This window comes from Cyprinus carpio, chromosome A23 (assembly GCF_018340385.1).
Source record: "Cyprinus carpio isolate SPL01 chromosome A23, ASM1834038v1, whole genome shotgun sequence".
NCBI classification, from domain to species: domain Eukaryota; kingdom Metazoa; phylum Chordata; class Actinopteri; order Cypriniformes; family Cyprinidae; genus Cyprinus; species Cyprinus carpio.
The window spans coordinates 3,428,773-3,447,994 of NC_056594.1; the positions used below are offsets into that span (position 1 = coordinate 3,428,773).

Genomic DNA, 19,222 nt, shown 5'->3' on the forward strand with positions numbered 1-19,222 from the left:
CATCTCTGTCTCTCTCTTTCTCACCCAGCGGTGCGGAAAGTGAACCCCATTTCCTCAGCTGCCTGTTTCTCTCTCTCTCTTTCTGGACTGATGTGTGGAAAGCAGGCTTCATTTTCTGTGGTCACCATTCCAGGGGAGCCTCCCTCATTCCTGCCGGTTTATGTCAAACAAGCTTTGCTGGTCTCCCGGGTAGCAGTAAATTAGCCTGGGTTTATTGAGAATTTTCATCTAATTTTGTTGTGCTCCGGAAATGGTTTTGACCTCTCTGGAATGTCTTTTCACAAAAATTTTACACGTTGTTTGTTTGTGATTCATAGGCTGTAGTGCATGATGGGTTCATAAATTGTAAGGCGGCTGCACTTTTTGGCTTGGAACATGTAGTTTAATTAGCTCATGCAGTAACACCTACTTTAAAATGACGTAGTGTACTGGGAAAAAGTATAAATTTAATATTCTTACTGGGGTAAATTTATTTGTATGCTTATCCACTCTATAATGATACTCAGATGAGCTCTAAAGGTTATAACATCACTGACTTTGTGGTGGATCTTGGCTCATTCTTACCCTGGTGCGTGAGAAAACTAAAAGGAAATCAAATTACAGTAAAAACCAATACTTTGGCGCCCTCTGTCAGTCTAATATGACCCATTCTGCTTCTTGAACAGGCAATCAGAAGTTGCCAGTAGAGGGCACTCTAAACTAATAATAATAATCCCTTAGTACAATAAAGCATCTTAACATAACATAACATAACATAACATAACATAACATAACATAACATAACATAACATAACATAACATAACTACTTAGACATGTGAATGCTTCTTAATAAACTCAAGTTCACGGATTATAACAGTTGGACGTGATTCCAAAAGTTTCAGAATAATTTTACAGAGGAGTTTTGCTACTTTATCAAGTAGAGATTAATTACCCAGGCTGCTCAGATCCTGATAAACAACATAACCCGCACCCCTCCTTCACCTAATTTTACCCTTCATTGCTGATCTTAATAAGGCTAGAACTAGGGAGCAAGAGTGTGTATGTGTGTGTGTAGTTAATGAACATGTCAGATGAAAACACACCTGGAGATATGGATATGTTACACAGCAGGGTTCTTACAGCTGGCTGGTTTGAACAAACAGAATTCCATTAATATTGCAACATTTTCACTTTTAATGAAGGTAGTGATTTAAGTGAGTGATGTGATGTGTATGGTGACCCGGAGCAGTGGGCAGCCATGTGCTGCAGCACCTGTGGAGCAGTTGGAGGTTAAACTGGCGCAGAATTGCAAAATATACAATATAGTCAAAATAAAATAAAATAAAACCAGCCAAGGGGGTCTTGGTTTAAGTCTTAATTTGGTCTAGCAGGTCTTCCAGTCTGGTGTTTAGCTGGTTTATGTGGTCTCTAAAGCCTCATTTCCACTGAGCGGTACAGTACAGTACAGTATAGTACAGTATGATTCGGGACAGTACATTTTAATCTGGCTTGCGTTTCCACCTCCAACAGTACCTTTATTAGATAGGTGTGGTATATGTCAGAAATTACTGTTCAACGTCATTCTGGCGCGAAGAAATGAAAATATAAAATACTACATATACTACGTAAAACACACTGTTATATGTTTTGTTTGGGCACTCTGATGTAAACAAGGAGACACTTCATCCCATAGCACGGATTCTCTGTCAACCAATCAGCATTCCGCAGTGAGTCTAGCTCCACCCTTTAGATGCCAGACTACTGTGCAAGGTACCCCATTGGAAGGGTCCCGAAAAAGGGGTACGGTGGTACCACTCAGTGGAAACGAGCCAATAGCCAGTCTAGTACCTTGAAACCCTTTAAAATCATTAAAAGCTTATCTAGTTTGGCCAGGTTTAGAGTCCAGATTATAACTTTAGGCTTGTTAAAGCTAGTAGGGTGACTGGATTAAGGTGGTGTTTAGCTGGTTTAGCTTTTCAGCCAGCTGGTCTCTCTGATTGAGTAGCTGAAAAGTGCCTATGGCAAACCACAATTTTCTTTTTTCTTTTTTTCATTATGGTACTCTATCAAAGATAAAATTAATAAATAATTAAGAATGGTAAATTGCCCGTACAAATAATACATTCTGAGCAATTATTATCCAAAAACAGGTAGTTTATGAGATAGAAATGCATAAGGGTTGACATGCCATTTTGTAGTTATTGCTATAAATCATATCCTAATTGTCAGAGAAACTAAAATTCCTAATATACTGTATCTATGTGATGTCGGCTCTGAAACATTTTGTCCTTGAGGTGCATTAAGGTTCCACAAAAGCCAGCAAGACATGGTCTTAGCCTGCTTGCTTAGAGCCTGTGACTGCTCCGAGAGGAACAGTGATTGTTGGTCAAAAGGGACAGAGGGACGGGGAGAGGGGGAGAAGGATTATTTTGTTCTTTTCTTCACTCTATTACATGGTCAAAGCGGTTAAGCTCTGCGTGAAATCAGCCGAGGTTTCATGCCACAATACCACAGAGCAGCTTTGCTTTTACCTCAGCCTAACCTCTCTCTTAGACTGTGGGTGGCTACAAATATTGGATTCTGGTGTTTATAGCGCACAGAGATATTTCAGTACACATCTGGCCACAGTTGGCAGAAATGCATGTGTGTGATTTCCTGGGCTAACAAAAAAGAATCATGCTGCTTTGGATAACATCTTTGTTTCTGGACATTGGAACTGTGGTAACACCCTGGTATTTTCTGAAAATACAATATGGGAATACTATGTAAAAACCATATTATCATCAAATCTGATCCTATTGTTGTACAATTGTTTTTTTCCACAATGGATGATTTCAGTGTAGACAGACAGTTATATATTGTATTTTGAGCATTGTTATAAAAAGGGTAAATAAATTGTGGGTTTGTGTTTACATATGTAATAAATGGCTTGTATTAGAAGTGAAGCGGGTCAACAAGGTTTCCCGTACACTCTAAATTAAACAGGGATAGGAAAAAGTATTGCAACACTAAATTACACACTTCTCCTTTAAGGGTGTATCTCAGGTAAAATCCCCTACTGAGTTGATTTCGATCCCTCCTATAAACTGCTGCTGCACTACACTCAGGAGACACCTGCCCGAGCCCTGAATGATCAGTCACAGCTGCTCAGATCAATACATGCTTTCTAATAGAAGCTCTCACATCAACACACTTAGTTTAGACACTTAAGCCTGTGGAGATGGAGAACAGAGCAACTGCAGGGATCTACTTGGTTGAGTAGAAAAAAGGCATGGGAATAAATAACTGAATGAATCTCAAAAGCTAAGGGAGAATGGGATTGTGACTGTAAAAGTGTGCGATGGATGAATGTGTGAATTTGGAATGGGAGTATACGAGGAATGCATTGAATGTTTGAAAGTATTTCATTTCATTCATCATCAAGTGCTCTCGTTCCTGTTGGTGTCATCAATCTGGCAATCTGGAGGAGGGGCCAGGTCAAAATAACCCCTCTCCAATATTTTGAATTTGGACTGCAATACCTAGTTCAACCACTCAGTGTCAATCCTACATACAGCACCTTTAAAGCCAGGTGTAAATAGAGCCTTAAGGCCACGTACGCGAGGACGTACATTTTTTTCAACAGAATAGTATGCACACCATCCAGTTTTTGTAACCGTGCATACTTTGTACGCGCAGGTCGCACATGTGCATTGACTTGGTTTTGCACTAATTAGTTGTTCCACAAGGTGGCAGGACTGGCCCGAGCCGTTGTTTCACAGTAGAAAACTAAACTAAACACTAAACAACAACAAAATAGCAGAGACTGAATCAAAAGACAGCTGCACTGACAAGTGCTTGTGTGAGAGGGTTATGAGAGAGATGCAACTTTAGTTTAAAAGAGTACAAAGACATTTTTATCTGCCATAACTTCTGGAGAAAATAGAGCAGATGCTGGACAAAGATGAAGCTTTCTAGAGTGCACGTGTCGACCGTTTGCATTCGTGCATGCTATCAAATGGAGTACACTCTGAAAGGCTAGTGCTTGTGTAATGTGTAAAAAGCTGAAGTATACTTCGGGCTTTATAGTAGCATACTGTTGCGACACGCTAACATGCCCTTTGTAAATGCATTTCTGAAAATGTCCTTTTTGTTTAAATTGTTTTTACAAGCTGAGGGATGGTTTGACATTTTGTCTGTGATAATTAACCAGATCCAGTCAGATATGCTGCAGATAGAGCTGTTTTGAAGATGATTCCTTAAAGGACGTTCGAAGAATTTATTCAGTGTTAGTTTTTTTCTGAAGGAAGAAAGGCACAGTGTTATGTGTTGAGAGAGAAAAGTGTCGGGGCTGGTTGACTCCCCCTCCCTCCCTCTCTTTGCTTCTCCTCAAGGTGACACTTCCATCTGCCCCTTCCCTCTCTTTTCCAATCTTTTCTTTAAATGCCCCTCTAGAGCCAATGTCACAGCTTTTTCATGGTCTTAAGGATATGCTTTACTCTCTAATCTATATTCCACTCATGCCTGCATTTCCATTTTCTTTAGAGTCAGTGTCCATTACAGGCCCAATGATATTTTATTGCAACTGAGAACGAAGGTTGAGGGAAAGAGGAGTGAGAGACTATTTGCATGAAGCACACATTGTGTTCCTTTTTTATAGTAAATGTTAAAGAAATGGACAGAGAGGGCTCTCATGTCCATAAATATATGAACAAAATATACTCCACTCTCATTCACATTCACTGGGCACTTCAGCTCTGCCTTTTGAAGTATTTTCATATTTTATCCTTTTAATCATTTAAATAACATCTAGATATAAAGTAGACTTGCATTTCTGCAGAAAAAAACTTTTTAAACAATTTTATCAACTACCAGGTGAAAACAAAAATCTGCTGATAAATACATTATAGTAATAATACTGTCATGAGGTCATTTTTACTACAATCAATAACTGAGACAATAACTAAAATGGCCTATTTTTGCTATTTTCATGCTTTTCCTGATATCAGTTGTAACTGGATTATATATCAAGTTTGACTCATAAATTAATTAGTGAACTGGATCAACTGATTCATTGAAAAGATTCAGCTTTAAAATAACTAATTTCGCAATGACTTAAACTCCAAGCTGTTTCTCACACAAAGCTTAAGTATGGCTTGAGAAGACTTTCATAAATTATCGCATGAACTACTTTTAAGGTGCTTTTTGGTTACTTTTCGATGTTTGAAAGCCTCTATCTCTGTACATTGTCATTGTTCATTGCAACAGCAACCAGCTTTCAATCACTTTGTTTGTGGGGCTGGAATGAGATTTTGATGACTTAATCGATCTCATGCACCTATTTGGATCCAACTATTCACTTTTAATGTTGTACAAGATACACTTCTTAGAAACTTTCCCTACCATCCCTACCATGTTGTTTAGAGAGCTACCTTTTACCTCAAATTTCGCCTCTAAGGTAATTTACCAGCAAGTCAGATTGCCTACTGGCTAATAATAATAAATAAAAAAATATTTAAATTATTTAAAAATGTAAAGGGAAAATAAATATTTTATGTACATAAAGTACATCAGTAACATACTGATAAGTACATAATAAATCCATATAACTTGCATGTCTACAGTTGTATCAGAAAGACAGTTTCGAATCACTAAACTATAGATAATAAAAAGCAATCTAGATGTTAACATGTCACCTATTGAGTAGAAACACACATTCGCTCCTCTATTAACAGTAACTATTGTTTATTTGTCCTGTAAATATATACTCTTTATTAGATAGTCTTATCATAAAAGTTAAATTTTATAAACGTTAATTTTATGACACATGAAAATGCACATTTTAGTCTAATTTATTGTGCTCATTTCTCTGTTGCAATACAAATGCGTGTTTCATTACTGTAAGCGACGATGCTGACAACATATATATAGGCCCAACACCCGACATAATGGTCTGGCCAAACAGAACATATACTCTCATTTGTGCTGATCTGTGCAGCAAGGCATAAATCAAGTCCTGTGCTGCTCTGAAAATCCTATTAGCCCGAAAGCATGCGTCTGACAACAAAAGTTGGCATCCTTGATTGTAACCTTTTCCACAAATTTTCTCCAGTTCAGCTAACCCTTCTCTCAGCATCAGTTCAGTTACTGTATTGTGGTTAAGTTTCTAGTTGCAGATAAATTCAGCAAAAAGACACAACGCACAACACGAAAAGTGGAGAAACTGACAGCAGCCCATGAGGCAGATGCATCTGTCACTCCTGACCAGCAGAAGACAGAAAAACACAAACAAGGCTTGCAGAAGGTGAGGAAGACAGCTGTGGCAAAAACGTAAAAAAAAAAAAAAAAAAAAGTGAACAGATTTTAATTAAAAATAATAATAATTTTAAATGACTTAAATGTATGAAAGTGAAGTGGAACAACAGCAGTTTCTCCTCAAAGCTCAAAGCATTCTGTAAACAAAGCCAATCAAATTCAAGGACTTGTTTAATTTACTGTATGTTTACATATTTTATTGGAAAACAATCTCGATTAAGAAAAAAATTCTTTGCCGTGTATGTTTTTATTGAACAGATGTTGCTGCATACTGATATTGATTGTTATCAATGTACAGTACCACATGATTTTTGTTTAAGTGGAATAAACAGGGCTGGAGCAGAGGTCGTCTGGTAAACAGCTGAACTTATGTCATTGAGGAAACCACTCCAATCTAACAATATGGCAAAAACACATGGGATAGTTCAAGAAATAGTTCACCCAAAAATGAAAATTAATTTACTCACAAACATATATTTCCAATCCTGTATGACTTTCTTTTTTCTGTGGAACATAAAATAATGCTGCTCGTTTCATACATCGAATCCAAAAAATGACTAGGGCTGCCAAATAAAAATAAATAAATAAAAAATCTTTCTGTCCGATAACTACTTTCATTGGCTTGGTTGTCTTTTATAGGGCCTTTTTTCTAAAATTGTTTAGCCTAACTTTCGTGTTCCAGCTTCACCAACAGAAAAAGTGAGTATAAGGGTTTTTTAATGAATCTTTGCATATTGCCTTTTCTAATAATGTGCTAATTAGCAAGTTTCAGATGAATGCGCTAAAGTAAACAGTCCCCCTTTTTTTCACTACAATCTTTATCTGCATTGTTTGTTCACCTCACTGGTTTGCAATCTGCCATGTGCCTTGCGCTGCATTATTTAACTCTATTTTTATTTTTATTATTTTTTTACATGCCCTTATTTATATAGTTGTATTTTATATTTTATATTTTATCTGTATCTATCTGTATTTTTAGGCTCTACTGTTAGTGTTATCTGTATGCACCATGGATCTGAGAGTAACGCAATTTCAATTATCTGTATGTATGTACTGTACATGTGGAAGAATTGACAATAAAACAGTCTCTTCCCTCAGAGAGCAGCTCCGAAGAGAGGGGTGGGGTCAGCAGAGCTCATTAACATTTAAAGGAAAATGCTACAGAATGGCTTGCTCTGAAAAGAGCTGTTTTTGACAGGGTAATAGATGTTTTTTACACAACTATATTATTGTCATTGTGTTATTGGTTATTAATTGTTCTCTCTGTTGATATTCTGGCGTTAAACCTCAGACTGCCATGCATCATGTCGTACAATGACGTTTGTGGGAGCGCGACATTATACGGGGAAGGAAACTGTATGGTGCTTTCAACAATTTAGTCCAGGAGCTCTGTTTGGATGATGCACGGTTTGCGCCATATTTTAGAGTTTTGTACTCATACCATACAACTCCTTGTGCTCCGAAACTAGTACGATCTGTCTACCGCCTATCTTCTTTTTTTCTCTCTCTCTCGTTGTTTTTGTTGTTATGGATACGACTCGCTTGTCATTGGTCAGCTGTCAAAAAGGCGTTTTTTCAGAAAAGTTTTTTCAACGTGAAAAGATGCTCTGAACTGCTGCAGAAAAAAAAAAACGTCGGCGGTGGCGTTTTAAAAAGTGCTCAGCACTTTTTTGAAAACATGATTTACTCCATAGGATTATAAAACAGACGCTGGCAGCTTCAAAAAAGACGCCAAGTGTGAACACGCCCTAAGTCAGCATAATCAGTAATTATGTCCCAACTGGATGCATCAAATGCCTCGTTTGTAATGGGTTTTATTTGTTTTGTCTCATCTAGTGATGTCTGGATCGCGAAACAAATCTTTCTATTTAACCGGATCTTCTTAGAGAATTAGTATTCAGTTACTGCTAACAGTACATTGACTGAACTGCTAAAAGAGAACCAATGATTGGATGTGCACAAGCAGAGCAGCTGAACTGAGTCTCGTGCTGCTGGGAGACAGCATCACAGTGTTAAAGGGGTCATATGATGTTGATAAAAAGAATATTATTTTGTGTATTTGGTGTAATGAAATGAGTTTATGCGGTCTAAGGTTACAAAAACACATTATTTTCCACATACTGTACATTATTGTTTCTCCTCTATGCCCCGCCTTCTAAAACGTGTTGATTTTTACAAAGCTCATCGCTCTGAAAAGCGAGGTGTGCTGTGATTGGCCAGCTATCTCGCACGTTGTGATTGGCCGAATACCTCAAGCGTGTGACAGAAATGTTATGCCTTTTAACATATTGTGATGCCTTGTCTGGCCGGAGCGACGAGACATAAGCATAAAACCCATTATAAACGTGATATAAACATGATTTCTAGTCATGTCTTCTTTTGGAAGGCCAAACAAAGTAGTTTCGCTTTCTCAATGATACAGCATCACAAACCGCAGCCTTGAGTGAGCAGAGGCCAGAGGTCTAGAGTGAGCCGCGGTCGGCTTGAGAACGGTGCAGCAGGTGGATTCTACGAAGGAGCGTACCTTGGGCTTGCAGCAACCACATGTGACGACCCGGGCTGGACGCCGATTCATTCACGGTGAAAGCCGATTCAGCGATCCACAGTGCAAAGTTGATGTATTTCCTCAGCGACCAGCACGGATCAGTTCCAGGCATGACGAAGCGGATATCGTCCTCTTTTGGAAGGCCAAACAAAGTAGTTTCGCTTTCACAGTGAAACACACAGCATCTATACGACATGGTGGCGGCGGCAACAACAATACTACAACAAGAATAAAAGGTACGCCTTCTTTCTTTGCGTGATCATCTGGGCTGTGTTGTGTAAATCTTCCCACATACTGACGTAGAGATGTGGGGGCGTGTTAGAATGAGCCGTTTCAGGGGTGTGTGGACGAATCTCAACTTTTATAAAGAATATCTCTTTGGATCTCCGTCACACGCTTGAGGCATTCGGGCAATCACAACGCACTTTTACAGAATGATGAGCTTTGTATAAAACGACGCGTTTCAGAAGGCGGGGCATAGAGTAGAAACAATAATTTACATTATATGGAAAATAATGTTGTTTGAACCTTAAACCGTATAAACACATTGCATTACACAGTGGTGGCTCGTGGGTTTTAAAATAGAGGAGGCACACTAATTGTGTTGGTCTGGTATCCCTGCCGATTATTATTATTATTTGCTTTACCGCTTTAAAATGGCTTTTTGGTTGCTTTTATTCAGAAAATGTGAAAACAGACACACATACAACAATATAATATAATTTCACTTACGTGGCCTATCACTTGAAGCACACATCCATCCCTTCTTAAAAGTCTGTGTTAAAAGAGAGCTGTCTGTTAAGCCGACTGCTGTATTCTATATCCAGCTTAGAAGTGTTTCCCTTTTTACTTTGTATATATACTGTTTGAATGACAGCTTGGTAAATCTGTTGGCGATCAAATATTCAATATCGCTGCTCATCATAAGTAATTAGTGCCTTACCAGTGCAGCGCGAGACGTTCAAAACTAATATCACGTAATTTACGTCTCTATGATGATTGGTTGATATCAGAAGGGAGGCTTGCCTGCTCTACAAGGTTTCTTTTCTCAACACTCCACAGCGCTGAAAGAGAACACTCGATGTTGACTGGCTAATTTTTTTTTTTTTACCAACGGAGGCACGAGAGCTCAGCTCTCCCCCGGCCTCCCCCTCCTCTTCTCTATCACCTAGCGGTTGTAATTATATCAGCAGATTCAGCACATTTCGCGATAGAAATGCAGCGCTTTCCAATTTCTTAACATTTTATGGTATTACAACTGTGAAATTAAAAAAAAAAAAAAAAAAAAAAAACACATTCTGAGATATGACCTGATATTAATTGTGAATTTTATTAACATTAAATAGTCCCCCTCCCATTTTCACCTCAAAACTTAAAGGGAGACCCCTTTAATATATGAGATTCACAGTCTAACATGAAGCCCAATAGCAGTGCATGAATAAATATACATATCCAGTGCACATCCAGAGACTAACACTGCATCTGAAATTGAATACAAAAAACATTTATATTTTATTAAAGTTCTATTTTGACCCTTATAATTTTTTTTTTTTTTTTTTTTTTTTTTGAGGGAGGGGGCACAACAATACTATTCTGCTTAGGGCACCCGTTCGGCCAGCAGCGGCCCTGTTGTACATTAATATATTTCACTTTAATACATAGTTTATGTACAGTTTGTCTTTATGAAGGCTCATGATAAAAACTAAGAAACATGTTCAACTCATTAGGAAAAAATCAAAAGTGTATGTGGCTTTTCTTTCAGTGAAATACATACTTTACTAATGAAAGGTACATCATCTCATTTATTTCCTCTTTTTATTTGAAACGTGAAGTTTATTCATAACAAATGAATGATAGGCTTGACATCAATGCAAAAACAGCTTTATGTTATACAAGAAAATAAAAGGCTCAGAAGAATTAAAAATACTGTAAAACAATAGTTTGTATAGCTTTGAGATTCAGAAGACCTCTTAAACTGGCCAAAGCTGGTTTGTCGTTTTGTCTGCTGGGTGGTTTTAAAGTGGAAGACCAGCTGATCGCCCAGCTTGACTAGACTGGTAATCCATTTGAACAGATTTTACAACAGATTAGGCTAGTTTAGGATGTTTTCCCCTCAGCAGGGAAAAGTCAGACCAGTGTTTTTTTTTCTTTTGTGGAGAAACTGACTAAAGCTCATGAGGCAGATGCATCTGTCACTCCTGACCAGCAGAAGACAGAAAAATACAAACAGGGCTTGCAGAAGGTGAGGAAGACAGCTGCAAGAAAAAGAAAAAATGTGGTTAATAGATTTCAATAAAAAAGAATAAACGATTTAAATGACTGGAACAGTGTGTGAGAGAACAACAACGATTTCTTACACAATTTTAGGATGTTTAAATGTACTGGAAAACTACTGATTAAGAAAACAATTGTTTGCGTTGCATTTATTTAAAACAAAGTTTTAATCATTGAACTGATTTCACTGCACATTGATACTGACTGTTATATATACCACATAATTTTTGATGAAGCAGAAGACAATCACGGCTGTGAAAATAATCTGGAAGCACAAGAGACTTAAGTGATACTTCACTCAAAAAAGGGAAACTCTGTCATTTTCTCATCCTCATCTTGTTTCAAACCTGTATGACTTTTTCTTCTGTGGAACACAATAGTAGATATCATATTTTCTATATTATTATAAAGAAAGTCAGTGGAGTCCAGTGTAGCTTGAAGATATTTTAAGGATATATTAAATAACATTGGGCTTTTTAGCAAGACTTTTATTGTTATACATGATTTGAAACGTATTGGTGTAGGACTGAGTAATTGGACAAGTGTCTTCAAACCAGGACAGGGAATTATCTCCTGTCAAGCTCCAAATGCAGGTAAATATGGCAGGTGGAGTTCTCAGTTTCACAGGCCGCTCTGGCGGGTGATAATTTCGTTGTCGATTAGTTGAATATGTGCACTTTGGCAGGAAGCATCTCTGTCAGTAACGTCACTTACAGTGCAAAAAACACTTCTCATCAAGTTATTTATTTAGAAATTTTATCTTAGAAGGTTTTATCCTATTTTTGTGCATTAGATACTATATGACCTCTTTATATTTCCTTGTGCACTACTTTTGCTTTTCCTTAGTCTTCTTCTCCTTTGCACACCAAGTGTTATTATTATTATTATTATTATTATTATTATTATTATTATTATTATTATTATTATCTAAGCTTGCTGCTCTGAAGACTCTCTGCTGAATAATTTGTGCAGTTTTCCTCACTGGGGCCGATTTGGAGCATCTGCTGAAAAAATAAATGTAAAGGAAAGTTGAAGCTCATGACAGCACTGCTTGGACTTCTTGGGATTTCTGTCATCATCTGCCTTCCCTCCTAAGTTATCTGATCCTACCTGTTACTACCTGATCCTGAGCTACTCCTGACACTTGTCCCTGCTGAAACCATTCATGCTGTAGGATCTCCTCTACGGTTGCTCTCTCGGTTGGGTCACGAGTCATGCAGCGGATTATCAAATCCTGCAATTCTGTACAAGTTTTCATGAGCACTGGTTAGTCACGTACAGTACATTCTTTATGTCCATATGACGCGTGAACATAGTCATATATGAAATTAATGTTGAAATATGTAGCATGTATTATGTAAAAAATTGTTCTGATGCTTTATGTGTTAATGGTATAATTGTTTCTTCTCACCTGTGGATATTTTGTGCTTAAACCTCAGACTGCCATGCATCATGTCTCGTAGACTTTTAAAGGGTTGACGTTTGTACACCATTGAGTATATCATAAAGCCCAGAGACCAAACAGTCGTTGGCCCTGCCTCGTATTTAAAGTTCACATAGTACTCAGGTGGGCGGACTCCTCCTGTAAGCAAGAGATATTTAGGTTAAACAAACATTTCATTTACAAAAGTCACCAGCATCACACTACACAGAAGACTGACATCTCATTAGGACACAAAATGCCAGCTCACCTGTAAAATCACCCAAGTAGCCTGAACTTTTGACGAGGTCACCGCAGCCAAAGTCTATCAGTTTGACTTGGTTCGTCTTTGTGTTGATCAGAAAGTTATTTAACTTAATGTCACGGTGGAAGACGCCTCGGTCAAGACAGTGCTTGGCTCCCAGCACTGCTTGGTACATCAGGCTACGTGTCTGTGATTCATCCAGTAGCTGCATGTTGTTAAGCATGAACTTGAGCAAGTCTTTGCAGGGATGCAGATACTCCAGGATCAGGATGAACCGATCGTCCTCTTCAAACCACTCCAGCATGTGCACAATGTAGGGGCTTAACGGAGGTCGTTTCAGCAGCAGGTTTAGAGCCACTTCTGCAAACAGTGGCTTGGAACAGCCAGGCTACAGCAAAGAGAGGTCAATAATTAAGAGTTCAATATCACATTACGCTTGTATTTAAAGGAGTCATATGACGTTGCTAAAAAGAACATTATTTTGTGTATTTGGTGTAATGTGATGTGTTTATGTGGTATAAGGTTCAAAAAACACGTTATTTTCTACATAATCTACATTATTATTGCTCTTCTATGCCCTGCCTTTCTGAAACGCGTCGATTTTTACAAAGCTCATCAGTTTGAAAAGCGAGGTGTGCTCATATTGGCCAGCTATCCAGTGTGTTGCGATTGGCTGAATACCTCAAGCGATGTAAAATTATTATTATGAGGTATTTGAAGCATCCAGTGGGGACATAATTATTGATTATAATGACTTATACTGTCTTTTTATGTGTTCTGTTGCGTATCGTGCCGCGTAAACATAAAACCATGTCTGCATTTGTGATCTGAGAAATGACAGACAAGTGCTACTCTACTGCTCAAAACTCACGTCTGAATCATCAGTGGCAAATTATTTAAATATGAAAACTTACAGTCTGTGAGTCAGAAGCACCAGACTGTCCAAAGTTGGAACTGCCCAACTTTATAGAAACAGCCGTTGTGCCACAGATGGATTGTAGGCTACTGGTTCAGGAAACAGTACTCATCCTTTATAAAATGCGCAGCACACATCTGAATATTTGGGCTGAACTGTTCTGGAACAGTGTTGAAATACAACTTAACCACTGATTTGTTGTGTCCTCTTTTGGAAGACCAAACAAAGTAGTTTCTCTTTTACAATGAAACACACAGCGTCTTTACAACATGGCACCGGCAGCAACAGAGAGAATAAAAGGTACACCTTCTTACTTTGCGTGAACATTTGGGTGGCGTTATGCAAATCTTCCCACATAGTGACGTAGAGATGTGGGGGCGTGTTAGAACGAGCCATTTCAGGGGGGTGTGCTTGACTCTTAACTTTTATAAAGAATATCTCTTTAGGTTTGAGACTTTAGTCTATGCAACTTAACAGATCTTATTTATGCACCAAGAGCTTGTAACACTCCAAAGAGAAAGGAAAAACTGAAATCGCATCATATGACCCCTTTAAGATATAACTTGTTTTAAATTATAATTTGTATGTGATTTGTATTTAAATATATACACTATGTTTTGACAACTTACAATTTCAATAAACCGGTCTCCATCTCTCTTAGGGATGATTTTGATGGTGACCTGCAAAAACAAAAAGTCGTAGTATTAGTAATACTACAAAAGAAGTCGATTTGCAAGTGCACTAGATATTACAGATGGGTAAACTGATTGCATTAAATCTGGAATTTAACATTAAAGATTCTGTATTGTCATTATCACAAATATTTCCATTTAAATTGACTTGAAACATATTTTGGTCAAAGCACTGATCTGTACATGTGGTGAATAAAGCAGTGATCCTACCTGCTCACGTAGAAATTTTGAAATCCCCTTGTACACAGTGCCGAAGCCTCCTTCTCCAATCTTTCTTTCCACTTCATAAATTTCATCAAATGGAACTGCAAAAATATACAAAAGGAACATATTAATATATGAGATTCACAGTCTAACATGAAGTCCAATAGCAGTGCATGAATAAATATACACATCCAGTGCACATCAGCTCCACGGAGACTAAATATGGTCAATGTCTGAGACTAACGCTGCATCTGAAATCGAATACAAAGTAGGTTTAAATTCAAATGTAGCAGCTACTCAGTATGAGATTTCAGATGCACTGTAAGTGAAAGTGAAACAGCAGGATTTCTTTACAACTTTATTTCTTTAAATACACAATCAGGAAAATGCTACTTTGTCAAGAGCACTAGATTTATCATTTGTGTTTGAATTATCTTATGTGGAATTAGACACGTATAAACAAACAGACTTACTAGGGTAACTAGACATAGGTTTAAAACAATCAGTGGAGGAACACGAAAAGGTTAACAAGTGGGAAAAGACTCACCAGGAGTTGGATCAGTGAAACAGGCTGCTCTGAAACGGGTTCGATCTCCAATTCGTCGATGCTTGGAAGCACCTGGAAATTTTGGAGCTGCTGGCTCAAGGTCAGATGGAAGAGGATCAGCTGGATCCTGCAGACCCGCTGGCACAAAGCTAGATTCTCCTACGACAGCTGTCATCTTTGAAGCATCTGGATCTCGATTAGGGTCAGATGAACCAGGCTGCGGATCTTCTGGAGGATCCATCAGATCCTGAAGAGCCCCTGAATTGAGGATGGTTGGATCTGGCTGAGGATCAACTGGATCCTGCAGAGCCGTCGACTCAAGGACAGACAGATCTGACTGAGGATCAACTGGATCCTGCAGAGCCGTCGACTCAAGGACAGACAGATCTGGATGAGGATCAACTGGATCCTGCAGAGCCGTCGACTCAAGGACAGACAGATCTGGATGAGGATCAACTGGATCCTGCAGAGCCGTCGACTCAAGCACAGACAGATCTGGCTGAGGATCAACTGGTTCCTGCAGAGCCGTCGACTCAAGGACAGACAGATCTGGATGAGGATCAACTGGATCCTGCAGAGCCGTCGACTCAAGGACAGACAGATCTGGCTGAGGTTCAGCTGAATATGTGTCGGGCTGTGGATATAGAGGAGCCACTCTGTGCTTTTTGCTTCGTTTTGTTGCATGTTTTACAGCCTGCCACGTTCTTTTGAAGAATGCATAGATGTGTTTCTTCTTCTTCCTGTTTTTTTGATTCTCTAAATAACCCAAGCAGAAATTGAAAAGATAGAAATTATCAACAGATATTAAAAGTCAAATTTTGAGGCTAGACCTCAAGAATAAACATAATTTCCAAAGCTAAAAAGCATGCTGTAAATATTAGATAAATAAACATACTTAATAATGTCACTAGACACGTGTGAAAAACAGGACAGAATTAAAATGACAGTAGACCCACCTTCAGCTGGCTCAGAATCAGCTGGATTTGGATCACAGTTTGTTGGCGTGACGCTGGATGAACCCGGCAGAGGATCAGTTTGATCCTGCAGAGCCGTCGCCTCAAGGACAGACAGATCTGGCTGAGGATCAGCTAGATGCCAACGTGCCGTTGGTTGGAGGCTGGGTGGAGCACACTGGGAATCAGCTGAATCTGTGTCGGACACAGGCTGAAGAGGGGCCACTTTGCTGCCTTGACGTCGACACTGGTTGGTGCTTTTTACAGCCAGCCATGTGTTTCTGAAGAATGCACAAAGGCTATTCTTCTTGCGTTTTGCAGGTATTTCTTAAAAAGAAAGAAAAAAAGAGTATTACATTGACTTTCTTTTTCACTAAAATCTGTTTTTACTAACATTTTAAATCTTTACGTTAAACATAAAACATTAAAACTAAAATGTAATTAAAATGCAAAAATATTAATTAGGGCTGTCAGTTATTATACTTTTAAAATTAGAATTTAAAATTACATGATGTGGTGATTAATTGCAAATTAAATTTGACTGTGAAAGTACACCCAAATGTTAATTTAAAGCCATTATTGTTTTAAATGAGAAAAGTATCAAGTAGATTTTATAAAGGAATATTTTATTTGCTTTATTTGAACATAGAATTTATTACATATAACATTTAGGCTACAACGGCATAACATAAACTATGGAACATAAAAGATGATCTGAGAAACATCTCAGTATTTTTTGTTCATGTGAAAGTCTTTGTTAACCAAAACAGCTTCGTTACCAGAAGTCTTCAAAATACCTTATTTTATGTTCCACACAAGAAAGTAAGTCATGCAGGTTTGTAACGACATAAGGGTGAGTAAATGATGACAGAAATTACATTGTTGAAAAAGTCGAAAAATTATTATTATTATTATTATTTTTTGTGATGATACTCTAAATAATATAATTATATAAAATAGTGTGTGTTGTGTGGGTGTAATAAAAATACAACATTTCACAATAAAGAAATTGAAGTTTGTTATTGACCTGTCGGGCTGCTCTCCATCGTGGCTGCTGCAGGAGAAGCCTCTGGATTTACTTCTTAAGGGTCGGTGGTGTTTTCTCCAGCTGTCAGAGTATCCTCTGCTGACACTGGACACTCAGTGTTGAGCTCCACTGGCTCCAGCACAGGAGAAACACTAGAGCTCTTAATTAAGCGCTGGAAAACGCAAAGCTCGAGTGTTTGTTAACGTGACAGGCTAATCAATCTTTGCTCTGCTCGGATTTTCACTGGACTGACTGCGGCCCGAAGCTGAACTCCAGGCTGTGGAATGTTACCATTGTGAGGTCACGGGCCTCTGTGACGTCACGGTCTATTATCCTGGGCGCGCGAGGAACGTTTCCTCACATAATACTATTATGCTGCCTACACGTGAAGTTTCATATTTCCCACTTCTAAAGTCAAAATTACAAGTTAGTGCTTTATTCGAAAAACATATGAACAATGGAAGACGTTAATTCTTGGCTGTAGGTTATATGAGATTTCTAGTGAATATGTAACGAATTTCTAATAAAATAGTCTCCATTCGTTACCGATATAAAGTTGGTTCGACTTATGACGTTGGATATTAGACATATTCATCCGCGAAAAATAAATAAATAAATTCTTAGTGGATGAGTATAATTGTATAAAAATGGCTCATCTGAAAAGCATTATAAGTAGAACTGAACACACATCGCAGGTTGTTTGTTTTACTCCTCCTCGTTGTAACCATAGACTGTATGAAAACAGGGTTGTAACAGATAAAATCTCTAGCAGCAGGAGCTCGCGCTCAGGCCAGCTAGGCACCGTCTACAAGATACACGTACGTTTCCCCACCGGAATGTTTTTTACAATTAACAAAACGAGCAATTTGTGCACCAAGGTCTTTGAATGATATAAAGACAAACACTTAAAACGCTCACTCGAAATAAGAAATATTGTAAACAAGATCTCTTAGTAAAGTCTCAAAACCAAAGATATATTCTTTATCAAAGTTAAGACTCTGCCACGCCCAGTGGTGGACAGTAACGGAGTAGCTTTACTTTGTTACTGTACTTAAGTACATTTTTTCAAGTAGCCTACTTTACTGGAGTAGTTTTATTTTTAGTAACTTTTACGTTTACTTTACTACATTCCAAAGCATAAGATCGCACATTTTACTTAACTACATTTCATAAAACATATCGTTACTCCTTATAATATATCAAGTGCTCCGACACACAGAAGCGGTGTCTGATTCAAGAACGAACTGATTCTTTTCAAAGAACCCGTTAAATGGGTTCACAAATCGCACCAAACGATTCATTCACGAATTAGAATGATCCGATTGCAGCTGTTCTAGAGTCAACAATTCACTGATTCAAATGAACCGTTTAGTGCGAGTCTCTAGTGAACTCAATTCACAACCGGGAGATCTTGTGAGCGCGCGCGACTGATGCTGCTAAAAGTAAGTTACTAATGTCGAATTTTAGGATTAATTATTGTAACTGAAAATCATATTTAGGTCAAACCTGTCAGTTGATTGTGACCTAAATCTGCTGTAAAGTGTGATCTAGTTAAACCCACTGAAATGCTTGAATGCAGACGATGCAGACACATCAACCAGTGTCTCTATGTTTTAGGTAAAAAAAACAACAACAAAAAACCTTAAAATAGCACAGATTAAATAAAATAGCTCATGCACGTTCTAATTCGTCTGTTTTTATATTGTTTGGATTAAATAGCCAACTCGAGTAGACAGATATGAATGTTTATTCATAACCATACTGGAAATAAGTAAATATTGTTAGTTGATGCTAACTGTCTAGCTAACTTGCTGGTGCTAAGTTGAGGTAATTTTTAGATATAAAGTCTAAATAGTTTTATTCAACCACCTAGATAGATTAGGCTATATCTGGGGGAAAAAGAAAGGATGTGATGGTCAGAACATGGTAACTACGGTAATTATCAAAGTGGGAAGTGATGCCCTCTGGGGGCATTGGGCCAAGGGTGTTTTTACACCACAGACGATGTTTGAGAAGAAAAAAAAATCATTATGAAAATATAATTATATTTTCCGTAAAAAGATCTTCCTAACTTCAGGCCTTATTCTCATGTCATATAACTGTGA

General features: G+C 38.0%; 1 protein-coding gene across 4 annotated transcripts; it reads right to left on the minus strand.

Moving 5' to 3' along the window:
* Positions 1–10,510: 10,510 nt before the first annotated feature.
* Positions 10,511–17,664, minus strand: LOC109061720 (aurora kinase A-like). 4 transcript variants are annotated; one of them, XM_042712636.1, is made up of 9 exons: positions 17,118–17,664; positions 16,094–16,417; positions 15,138–15,893; positions 14,597–14,691; positions 14,324–14,374; positions 12,785–13,166; positions 12,505–12,675; positions 12,204–12,335; positions 10,512–11,074 (listed from the first exon to the last, which is right to left on the minus strand). In XM_042712636.1, the coding sequence occupies exons 1-9, from the start codon at positions 17,134–17,136 to the stop codon at positions 10,992–10,994; spliced, it is 2,013 nt and encodes a 670-aa protein (XP_042568570.1). In that variant the 5' UTR covers positions 17,137–17,664; the 3' UTR covers positions 10,512–10,991. The 4 variants fall into 4 exon arrangements, with proteins under 4 accessions (XP_042568573.1, XP_042568570.1, XP_042568572.1 ...); XM_042712638.1 differs by lacking the exon at positions 10,512–11,074 and adding an exon at positions 11,096–12,094; XM_042712637.1 differs by lacking the exon at positions 10,512–11,074 and adding an exon at positions 11,096–12,097.
* Positions 17,665–19,222: the final 1,558 nt, after the last annotated feature.